Source organism: Scyliorhinus torazame, chromosome 15 (genome assembly GCF_047496885.1).
Source record: "Scyliorhinus torazame isolate Kashiwa2021f chromosome 15, sScyTor2.1, whole genome shotgun sequence".
Taxonomy (NCBI): domain Eukaryota; kingdom Metazoa; phylum Chordata; class Chondrichthyes; order Carcharhiniformes; family Scyliorhinidae; genus Scyliorhinus; species Scyliorhinus torazame.
In genome coordinates this window covers 197,644,462-197,656,901 of record NC_092721.1, presented here as the reverse complement: position 1 = coordinate 197,656,901, position 12,440 = coordinate 197,644,462, and the positions used below count along the sequence as shown (strand labels likewise).

The 12,440-nt window shown below is 50.0% G+C and overlaps 1 protein-coding gene across 1 annotated transcript in view; it reads left to right on the top strand.

Moving 5' to 3' along the window:
* The window catches only part of myo7aa (myosin VIIAa), a 174,237-nt gene that overhangs the window by 110,415 nt on the left and 51,382 nt on the right, over positions 1-12,440 (top strand). Inside the window, 8 exon segments of the mRNA XM_072477386.1 lie at positions 157-272; positions 275-325; positions 2,067-2,107; positions 2,109-2,258; positions 3,807-3,931; positions 4,066-4,223; positions 7,382-7,535; positions 10,901-11,056. Of these exon segments, the coding sequence (XP_072333487.1) occupies positions 157-272; positions 275-325; positions 2,067-2,107; positions 2,109-2,258; positions 3,807-3,931; positions 4,066-4,223; positions 7,382-7,535; positions 10,901-11,056 (951 nt within the window).

The following is a 12,440-nucleotide window of genomic DNA, read 5'->3' as shown; positions in this document are numbered from 1 at the left end:
CTTCCATGCAAAACATTTGGGAGGAGAGGGGAGATAAAAGCTAAAGCATCTTCAAAGTAGGATTTAGCAAGCTTGGTTCCCATTCCAATTGAAGAGTGAGAGGAAGAGTACATTTGCAATATCAGAAATTAGTGTCACTCCGTGTTTGGATCCTAGGGGAGGCAAAATGCAGGGACAGAGCTTCACACTGGCGACCATTAAAGGCGATGAATACACCTTCACCTCCAACAATGCCGAGGACATCCGGGACCTTGTGGTGACATTCCTGGAGGGCTGAGGAAAAGGTCAAAGTTTGTTGTGGCTCTGCAGGACAATCCGAACCCTGGTGAGTGAGAGCTGGACGACTCTGAACACTGCTTATGGAGTCAGTAATCCAAGGGTCCGTGCAATGTTATAAGCTGCCTGAGGCCTTTCATATTTGTCTGAGTGAGGAGATTGTGTGGAAATGCACTGATGTTTTGTTTTTGTCATTTAGCACCAAGGCACTTTCTCCTCTTTCCCCTTCCATCCCCACTCGTGAGAACAGTATTGCCAATTGCCCCTCCCCCATGCCCTTGCTGTTATTGGCCAACATGCCCATCCCTGCGATGTATGATGTTTGGAAAGCAAAAAGACTCCTTCCCCCCCCCCCCCCCCCCCCCCACCCCCCCCCCCCCCCCCCTTTCCAATATTTTTATATCTGTTAAAGAGAAATAGTTTTTTAAAAAAAAAACAATCCCCAATAATTTTTCTCCAGGGTCGCACACAGCAGGGTCCTGGAGATCGATCTTCAATTCCTGGCGACTCCACGCCGATTCTAGAGGATGGAAACCCGACATGAAAACTCTGCCTTTATACTCTGAATGACAATTTTTGATTGGAATCATTCTCGGGCCTGGGCTGGGAGGTTGCTTTCTCTCACCAACCATGTTTCAGCCACTACGGGGGTACCACAAACTAACTGGGCAATTCCAGTCAGTGCAGGAGTGGGGCTATGTGGCCTCAATTGGCTCCATCGCCACTTGCGGGTGAGTAGCCATCTCGCCCCCAACCTGACCTCCTTAAAAGCATCCCTGAAGCTGGACCGTGCTGGCAAATGGGCACTGCCCCTACAGCGGGAAATTCCGGGCATGTCCAACTCTGTTCCAACCACTGGGCTTTCCAAACGCCCATGTCTCCCAACCAAATGACTCTTTGTTATTGAACGCCGAAATGATGATTTGTGGAGTCTCTCAATTAGATTATGGCGAATCTGCAGGTTACCCCCATTTGTCCATCTTGGTTCCATACTCTTGCCTAACAGATAAAGGGTGGGAATCGGCGGGGCGGGCAACTCTGGCGCGAACCACTCCGGCGTTGGGCCGCCCCGAAGGTGCGGAATCCTTCAGGGGCTAGGCCGGCACGGAGTGGTTTGCGCCGGCCGGCGCAGAAGGGGCTTGGCGCCACGCCAACTGGCGCTGAAGGGCCCTCCGCCGGCCGGCGCGAGTTGGCACATGCGCGGGAGCGCCAGCACGTGCTGGCGTCATCCCAGCGCATGCGCAGGGGGGGTTCATCACCCGCGTTGGCCATCGCAGAGGTCCACAGCAGCTGATGCGGAAGAATAGAGTGCCCCCACGGCACAGGCCCGCCCCGCGGATCGGTGGGCCCCGATCACGGGCCAGGCCACCATGGGGGCACCTCTTGGGGCCAGATCCCGCCGGTAAGTACCTGGTGTAGTTTGCACCGGCCTAAAGTGGGCGGCCAGTCGGCCCATCGCGGGCCAGAGAATCACCGGGGGGGGCAGCTGCCAATGACCCCCGACTGGCGCAGCGCGATTCCCGCCCCCCGCCAAATACCCGGCGCCGGAGAATTCGGCAGCCGGCAGGGGCGGGATTCATGCCGCCCCCCAGCGATTCTCCGGACCCGGCGGTCGGTCGGAGAATCCCGCCCAAAGTCTATTAATCTTCATTTGACTCCCCCATCCTTTCACCTTGCCCGATGTTGGGATTAGTAACAGTGGTGCCTAAGAACATTCTGGTTGGGTGACAATACCACAACCATCCCCATTCTGGCTGGTTGAAATGCTGATGCCTCTGTTCCTTGTACAGTTGCCGATGATTTGACGTTCCTGAGCTTCATGAAGGGAGACCCTGATCCTCCTGGATCATGACACCGGGGAGCAGGTGATGAACTGCGGCTGGGGCCACGGGATGAATGAAAGGACCAAACTGAAGGGTGACTTCCCCACCGACTGTGTCTACGTCTTACCCACGATCACCAAGCCACCAGCTGAAGTTGTGGTAAATAGTTCTGTAGTTTTAACGTGCTGGCTTTTGGAATCGATGAAAGAATGGGCTTGCATTTCGATAGAGCACCTAATGGAGTCCTCGGGATATCCCAAAGTCCTTTGTGTCAAATAAATTAATTTTTGAAGTTTTCACTGTTCTGTAGACCAATGTGGCAACCAATTTGCTTCCCGAAAGATCCTACAAACAGCAATTGAATTGACTGATTATTGAGTATTGCTTAAAAAAGAGGCATGCTGCAAAGCTTTTCATCTTGCACTCATCAGGACAGACAAAAGAATGTCAAATTTTGAAGGGAGCAATAATTTAATGCTGCATGGCATGAGAAAAGACTGCCGATTGTGGTGATATGCATCACTGTAAATACACAAGGTGTTAATGTAGATACACTGCAACTAGAGGGAGCACCAGAGACATGACACAGACATTCAACCAATAGGTCAGTAAGATAGGACACGACCAATGGGCAGTCAAGACCACAAGGGCCATATAAAAGGACTGGGCACACATGCTCATTCTCTTTTCCATAGGTGACACTCAAAGAGACAGGGGCAAATCAGGAAGCATCACACCCACTGCATGGATTAGAGCAGACTGGTTAGTTAGATTGAGTTACTATAGCAAGATCAGTAGGAGAGTCAAACCCAAGTAGGAGAATTGTTAACTGTTCAATAAATGTGTGAAAGCTATCTCCAAGTCTGAACCTTCCTTTGTCAGAGTATACATCAAGGAAGCAGCTTATGCTACATGAAGAAGCATAACACAGCACCGATTGTTTGGCAAGTTGACTCTGGTTGAGGTGTTGCCACGGATAATGCACCAGTTTCCATATTTGTATTTTCCAACAAGTTAATACTAAGCAATAGAAATTCTAGATATGGCTGCCTTATTTACACACCTTCCTTCCCATCTTCTCTACCACCTGCTGGCAAATCCTGGGTCCAATTGCAGTTCAATGACTGCACCTGAAAACAATATTTACTTAAACTATTTGGGAGGTTCTGTTGTATGGGAGATGCTATATAAAGGCAAGGGTTTCATTCTGGTCCTGGTAGTGATTGGGACAAATCGGGAATGGATCTAACACACTTTTTTCGCGTCTAATGCTCAGATCATGAGCTATTGAATCATAGAAACTTGCAGTAGAAAAGTTGACCATTCTGCCTATCCAATTTGTGCTGGCTCTTTGAAACATCTATCCAACGGGACTTCTTCCACTGCTAGCTCCATACAGCTGCGCAAATTATTTCTTATCTGTCCAATTCCCATTTTGAGAGCTCCGATGTAATCCGTTTCCATAGCAGAATTCAGGCAGTGCTTTCTAGAACTTGCTGGGTAAAATTAATTGTATGCAGCATCTTCTCTTGCTAGCAGTAACTTATTTTTTCAAAGCTATCGAATCTCTTGCCAGTGGAAACATTTTCTCCTTAATTACTCTGATCAAAATCCTTTGTAAATCTTGAACATCACTCCTAAATCTTCTCTGAACCTTCATTGCTCCCAAGGAGAGGTAACCCAGCAATTAAATTCTTTGTCTTCCAGTGTCTGGTTACCATGACGCCAGGCCAGAGACAAGAAGCCATCAAGACATCCCAGTTGTCCATATCGGAGTTGGACGAGAAGGTTAAACCGTACACACTGGAAGAGTTCTCCTATGACTATTTCAGGTAGGCCACACCCTCCAACAGGAGCAGGGAGAAAGAGGTTGGCACAATTTCATAAAACTGCTCAAAACATTTCCTGCCAAGTGCTTGTAAGAGTTCCATAATATTTCCTCCCTTGTATTTTTCTGAAATTCCAGGCCACCTCCGAAGCACACCTTGAGCCGGGTGATGATCACAAAGAATCGTGGGAAGGACAAAATGTGGTCTTGCACCCGTGAGCCAATCAAACAGCCTCTGCTGAAGAAGTTGTTGAATAACGAGGAGCTGTCTCAGGAATCCTGCCTCGTGTTCATAGATATCCTTTTATGCTTCCCAGGGAGTGAAAGCTGATCGGCTTAAGAAATACAGAACCATAGCACTAAATAATAATCCGCATTGAAGCGTGCAAGTTAGGAGCAGGAGTCGGCCACTCGTCCCCTCGAGCCTGCTCCGCCATTTAATCAGATCGATTGTGACCTCAACTCCACATTCCCAACCAATAGCAATACCCTAACCTGTGGGATCGGGGTCAACTGAATTTGTTGACGTGGGGCCCCATTCTGGGCACCACAATTTTATGAAGCATATCAAGGCCTTGGTGCAGATGTGGAAGAGATACCAGATCAGCCAAGATCTTGTTGAATTGTGTGAGGCCTACTCTTCCTAGTTTGTATGTTACTTGAAATGTTTGGACTTCATTCAAGTGGATAAGTTGGGTTTGTTTTCCTCTGAACAAAGGTGGTTACTTTTGGTAATTGGCCATCGTCCACGAAGGATCAATGGCGTTTCTCTTCATTTGAGAGAGACAATTGGTTATATATAACTTGGGGGTTGTTGTGTTATGTACTCTGGGATAACACATGCTGCAACTGGATGCAGCTTTAACCTAAAGATACTCCAGATCTTGAAGTTAGTTCAATCTGATTTATTTGAACCAGTAGCACAGTTAGAACTGTTCTCTGTGAGTTCGACTCTCTGCTAACCTAAGTGTGGTTACTCTGTCTGACTGAACCCCTCTTAGCCACGTGCTGGAGGTGTGATACTGTACATACACCCTGTCTCACTCTGTAGCTGTTCATCAGTGGAAAGAGGCGGAGCGTGAGTGCCTCATGCCTTTTATAGTGAGATACCACCCCTGAGTGTCCTGCCTGCTCATTGGTCATGTCCTGTTCTGTGTTCATTAGCTGCCTGTCTGTGTATCGTTATCTGCATGTCTGCATATCATGACGGGTGAGGTCAGGGGGGGTGGCGGGGCGCGAGACACACCAATCAGCAGGTATGGGCCAGGTGAGGAGGCCGCCCCATGAACTACCACAGCCTTTGTGTGGATTGAACCCACACTGTTGGCGTCATTCTGTATCGTTCTCTAACCATCCGAGTTAACTGATGCCACTCCAGACTCTGATTTAATAGGGATCTTCAAAATTCTGGAAGGTCGTAATTGATGGATAAGGAGAACGTGTTTCCACTGGTGGATGGGTCAGTAACCAGAGGATGCAGATTCAAGGCATTTAGCAAAAGAGCCAGGAACAAGACCAGATTTTATTTTTTTTTGCTCCGTCCTTATGCAATTCTCTTTTGAAAGCTACAATTGAATATGCCTCCACCACACACTCTCGGGCAATGCATTCCAAACCACTTGCTGCGTAAAATAAGACTTTCCTCATGTAACCAGTGGATCTTTTCCCATTCAGCTTCTATCAGTGCCCTTCCCACAAATGGGAACAGTACCTCTCGGTCTGCTCTGGCTAGACCCTTCATGATTTTGACCACCTTGGGACTTAATTGCCTGGACGATTCCCGGTCTCAGTTTTCAAAGGAGAATTGGATATGAACTTGAAAAGGTTAATTAAAAGCTGCAGGTAGAGTCGGGGGAGTGTGACTCATTCAATATCTGTTTCAGTGAGCTGGCATGGCTATAGTGAGCCTAATGGCTTCCTATGCTAAATGATTGGCCTGGGAAGTTAATACTGTCCAGTGCATTCTTTTTCTGTGATTTCTTCCCTGTCCTTTCCTACGGGCCTATGGTTCCACAGGCATGAATCACTCTTGTCTAGTCCCTTGTCCTAATGTCCCTCCTTCCTCCCATGAGTCTAGATGCGGAGTGTTAAGTGCCTCCCTCCCAATTACCTATTCTGCATGCACAAGTGTAGAGGTTGGCTGCCTTTTCCGTACTGACACATTGCCTCTTTCAGGTGAGAAACAATGAGCTTAAAATAATGTCAAATCCCACCCTGGCAGCTGTGAATTTAAATTTGGTTAATCGGCCGGCATGGTAGCACAGTGGTTCGCACTGTTGCTTCACAGCGCCACGGTCCCAGTTTCGATTCCCGGCTTGGGTCACTGCCTGTGCGGAGTCTGCATGTTCTCCCCGTGTCTGCGTGGGTTTCCTCCGGATGCTCCGGTTTCCTCCCACACGTCCCGAAAGACGTGCTTGTTAGGTGAATTGGACATTCTGAATTCTCCCTCTGTGTACCCGAACAGGCGCCGAAGTGTGGCGACTAGGGGATTTTCACAGTGACTTCATTGCAGTGTTAATGTAAGCCTACTTGTGACAATAATAAAGATTATTGTACTGACACGTTTGCTCTTTCAGATGAGACATGATGGGCTTAAAATATAATGTCAAAATCCACCCTGGCGGCTGTGAATTTAAATTCAGTTAAATAAACAAATGTGAAATCAAAATATTGCTGCCACTGAAAACATCATTGCAAAAACCCATCTGATTCACTGATGTCCCTTTTAGTGAAGGAAACTTGCTGTCCTTACCCGCTCCGGCCTACACGTGACTCCAGACCCACCGCAGTGCGGTGGACACCACTGTGCCAGATAGGAGTGGGCTATACATGCTGGCCTTGCTAGTGACACCCACATCCCATGAACATTTTTAAAAATTCCATCCCGTGGCTGTTTGATCGGGGAATTCTCCCATTGTCCTCTCGGTCAGCCTTCGCTCATGGCCGAGCCGGCTTGAGGGGCTGAACAGCCAGCTACATTATTGACAATGCCAATGTGACAATGGATCACACTAAATCACCCCCGAGGAAGTGATGCAGTCCTATATACGTGTAAATTCATGGAAAACTGGTGTTTCCTCATTTATTTACAAGCTAGAATCTTTATTCGTGAACCATTGCAGTCCAGTTTTCTGCTTTTCCGTAAATCTCACATTGACACTTGTTTACAGGGGCCCAGTCGGTAGTCCTCCCACCCTTGGGTCAGGAGGTTAGAGGTCAGGTGTCTTTGGCCAATATTTACCCCTCGACCCACATCGCTAAAGTTGATTATCTAGCCGTTGTTCGATTGCGGTCTGTGGAAGCATTCTGTGTTCAGATTGGCTGCTGAATATCTCTGATTAAAACCGTGGCTACATTTCTTCAGGAGTACTTGATTGGTTGTAAAATGTTTTGGGACGCCCGGAGGCTGTGAGCGGCGCTAGATAAATGCAAGTCCTTGACTCCTCGCCAGCACCTGTCATGAAATATATGGGCGACTATCCCTCCAAGAGAACGCGCTCGGTGAATGAACTGACTGATCAGATATTCGAAGGTGCCTTGAAGGGGGAGCTGATGAAGGATGAGATTTACTGCCAAATCCTTAAACAGCTCACCGATAACCACGTGAAGTAAGTCCGGCTTATTGGTGACATAGGAACTGTCTGGAGTTGTAATCTAGACTAATAAATGTATAAACCTATTAAGCGGAAGAGAATGGCTTTGAGAGATGCGGCTATTTTAAAAACTGACTCTGCCCTTTTCCTCATTCACACGGAGCAAGTACCTCACACCTGTTGGACAAGGTCAAGAGCTGAGGCTCTTCTGTTCCTGAATTCAGGATCCCTCTACCTGCCTCACTTGCAGTCACTCCCTGCTGTCCCAGAACGACTTTGAGGTACTTTGTGCACTGGGTGTAACCGCCTCCTGAAACAAAGCGTCCAGATAACTCTCCCCCTCCCCGATGTTCCGCAGTGTCCGAGGCTCAGACTCCAGCCCATCAATTATGAGCCGAAGTTCGCCGAGCAACCAACACTTGTTGCAGTTGTAGTCAATGCAGCTCGCAATGGGATCCGCCAGCTCCCACATCGTGCAGCTACAGCACATCGCCTGCCCAGCTCCCACATTGTGCAGCTACAGCACATCGCCTGCCCAGCTCCCACATCGTGCAGCTACAGCACATCGCCTGCCCAGCTCCCACATCGTGCAGCTACAGCACATCGCCTGCCCAGCTCCCACATCGTGCAGCTATAGCACATCGCCTGCCCAGCTCCCACATCGTGCAGCTACAGCACATCGCCTGCCCAGCTCCCACATCGTGCAGCTACAGCACATCGCCTGCCCAGCTCCCACATCATGCAGCTACAGCACATCACCTGCCCAGCTCCCACATCGTGCAGCTACAGCACATCGCCTGCCCAGCTCCCACATCGTGCAGCTATAGCACATCACCTGCCCAGCTCCCACATCGTGCAGCTACAGCACATCGCTGCCCAGCTCCCACATTGTGCAGCTACAGCACATCGCCTGCCCAGCTCCCACATCATGCAGCTACAGCACATCGCTGCCCAGCTCCCACATCGTGCAGCTACAGCACATCGCCTGCCCAGCTCCCACATCATGCAGCTGCAGCACATCACCTGCCCAGCTCCCACATCGTGCAGCTACAGCACATCGCCTGCCCAGCTCCCACATCATGCAGCTGCAGCACATCGCCTGCCCAGCTCCCACATTGTGCAGCTACAGCACATCGCCTGCCCAGCTCTCACATCGTGCAGCTACAGCACATCGCCTGCCCAGCTCCCACATCGTGCAGCTACAGCATATCACCTGCCCGGCTCCCACATCGTGCAGCTACAGCACATCGCTGCCCAGCTCCCACATCATGCAGCTACAGCACATCGCCTGCCCAGCTCCCACATCATGCAGCTACAGCACATCGCCTGCCCAGCTCCCACATCGTGCAGCTACAGCACATCGCTGCCCAGCTCCCACATCATGCAGCTACAGCACATCACTGCCCAGCTCCCACATCGTGCAGCTACAGCACATCACCTGCCCAGCTCCCACATCGTGCAGCTACAGCACATCACCTGCCCAGCTCCCACATCATGCAGCTACAGCACATCGCCTGCCCAGCTCCCACATCGTGCAGCTACAGCACATCGCCTGCCCAGCTCCCACATCATGCAGCTACAGCACATCGCCTGCCCAGCTCCCACATCGTGCAGCTACAGCACATCGCCTGCCCAGCTCCCACATCATGCAGCTACAGCACATCACCTGCCCAGCTCCCACATCGTGCAGCTACAGCACATCGCTGCCCAGCTCCCACATCATGCAGCTACAGCACATCGCCTGCCCAGCTCCCACATCATGCAGCTACAGCACATCGCTGCCCAGCTCCCACATCGTGCAGCTACAGCACATCGCCTGCCCAGCTCCCACATTGTGCAGCTACAGTACATCGCCTGCCCAGCTCCCACATTGTGAAGCTACAGCACATCGCTGCCCAGCTCCCACATCATGCAGCTACAGCACATCGCCTGCCCAGATCCCACATTGTGCAGCTACAGTACATCGCCTGCCCAGCTCCCACATCGTGCAGCTACAGCACATCGCTGCCCAGCTCCCACATCGTGCAGCTACAGCACATCGCTGCCCAGCTCCCACATCGTGCAGCTACAGCACATCGCTGCCCAGCTCCCACATTGTGCAGCTGCAGCACATCGCTGCCCAGCTCCCACATTGTGCAGCTGCAGCACATCGCTGCCCAGCTCCCACATCGTGCAGCTACAGTACATCAGCTGCCCAGCTCTCACATCGTGCAGCTACAGTACATCAGCTGCCCAGCTCTCACATCGTGCAGCTACAGCACATCGCTGCCCAATTCTCACATCGTGCAGCTACAGTACATCAGCTGCCCAGCTCTCACATCATGCAGCTATAGCACATCGCTGCCCAACTCTCACATCGTGCATCTACAGCACATCGCTGCCCAGCTCCCACATTGTGCAGCTACAGTACATCACCTGCCCAGCTCCCACATCGTGCAGCAACAGCACATCGCTGCCCAGCTCCCACATCGTGCAGCTACAGCAAATCGCTGCCCAGCTCCCACATTGTGCAGCTACAGCACATCGCTGCCCAGCTCCCACATCGTGCAGCTACAGTACATCACCTGCCCAGCTCCCACATCGTGCAGCTACAGCACATCGCTGCCCAGCTCCCACATCGTGCAGCTATAGCACATCGCTGCCCAACTCTCACATCGTGCATCGTGCAGCTACCGCACATCGCTGCTCAGTTCCCACATCGTGCAGCTACAGTACATCACCTGCCCAGCCATCTCTACTCAGTTATTTCATTTATTAATGAGTTTTGCAGTGTTCTCCTTCAAATCTAGTGCAGATCTCACACCATCCACCCAGGCCACAGTCCCCTGCGACGCCACCCCTCCACCCTTCCCCCGAGGTCTCTTCTCAGCTACAATGAGCACTCAGCGCTGCTGCTCCGCTCCCCGACTACTCCCCGCAAACTAGGCCACGGGTCCCCGAGGTAAGTTAGTTTTTATACTCTGTGCTGCTGCTCCGACTAATTAAAAAACCCAGGTCCAATATGGGGAAAAATTCTGGGAAATTCCTCTTCCCAATTCCTTGTGATGATCAAAACGAATCCGGGAGATCACATGTAGCCGGGATGAGTTAATGTTTCCCAAAACCTTTACACTTATTTTTCTGACACACCTGAACACGTTGCCTCAGAACCCGTCTGCGTAACGTCTACTTCCAGTCTCTGGTGCTGTTCTCCATTAATTTCCATCTCCTCATGGTTCCATGATCTCGGCTGATTATAAGTATGTCCAGTGATCAGATCAGCAACTGTCTGGCATGAAATGACTAACACCCCTTCCCTCCCACCCACAAGCTGGTACCGACGGTCCCCGTTTTATTTGCCACTTGTGACTTACCGATGGCTCCGTTGTGTTTTCCGTTAGGTATAGTGAGGAGAAAGGCTGGGAGCTGCTGTGGTTATGTACAGGACTCTTTCCCCCCAGCAACGCTCTTTTGCCTCATGTGCAGCGATTCCTACAGTCAAGGAAAAACCACATGATTGCTCCAGACTGCATGCATCGACTCCAGAAAGCACTCCGGTAAGAATCACTGCCTTCTCATCCAGTCTTCTCTTCCTTCCCCAATCTTCTCTTCCCTCCCCAATCTTCTCTTCCCTTCTCATCCAATCTTCCTCTCCTTCTCCAATCTTCTCATCCTTCTCCTCCAATCTCCTCTCGTCCTTTTGTTACGCCACCCTGGGCTAGTGCACAGTCGATTCCAGCCCCACACATCCCGGAGACCCTACAGCAGTAAATTAACCAATAATTCGTATAAAGCTTGCAGAATCTTTGGCCTCTTAAATGCTCAATGCGTTATAGCCACCAGGTTTGAAAATTGAACACTAACTGTTTATTTACGCCAGCAACAAAATTCCAGTATGCAATAATTCTAATGGAATAAAGGCCAGCTAATCTACTACTCTTTCCCCCCCCCCCCCACCCCTTCTACCATCCCACCCACTGCTCAAACACGCACAAGATAAACAAGCACAGAGAGATACAATAAGAGGGTTTTAGATGAAAAGAGATTAATGTCCTTGCTTCCAGTGTTGAAGTCATTGCAGCAGACTCCCTTCCCAGGAAGCTCACAGATCAAAGTCACTGGTAGACTGCTAGTGGAGATCCTCTGGCGGTAACAATCAGGCAGTACTCCCAGGCTGTATAATTCCTTCTGGGGAGCCACTTTATCTTTTATTAACCTGGGCCTTCACTCAACGAAGTACGTCAGGCCTGTTTAATTCTTTTTTCCAACTCCACCAGAAATGACTAACAGCCTTACTGAGATAAGAGTTCCCTACACGAGATTTAAAAATTGTTTTTTAAACCACTGACCCAGCCGATAGCTAGTGGCTGGACTGAATTTCCCTGCAGTTCAATCTGGCTGTGGAAAACGTACGGTCTACTTTGGATCTTCCGAAAGAATCCACCAGGTGAGAGAGAGAGATCAGGACCATGGCCCCCTCCAGCTTCTGATCAAAAGGAAAGTAAAAGCAAACAGTCACACAGAGGAAGGACCATTCCAGAGAAATCCCCGACCGATCGGCAGGGGCCTTTGATAAGACCTGGCAATTTGACCGGCGGCCAAGTCCATCACTATGTGTCAGCACTGATCTCCGTGGAATCTGCTGATCCAAAATATAATCAGCTCTTTGCAACCTGCCTTGCCTGAAGTCATAAGTTAATCCTCCGTTTACAAACCACTCAAATTAAAGGGGTGATCTGTTTTAAAGGCACAGATCCCATTAATTATCCAGGTACAAAAATTGGAATAGCAAAATAATACAAATTAAAAGGTTTAAAAACAAGGGACAGATGGGGATTAACAGGTGGATCCTTGCACTACGTCTTTAAATCTTCTCTGCCTCCTCCTCCAATTTCTCCTTCCTCCTCTTCCAATTTTCTCACCCTCTTCTTCCAATCTTCG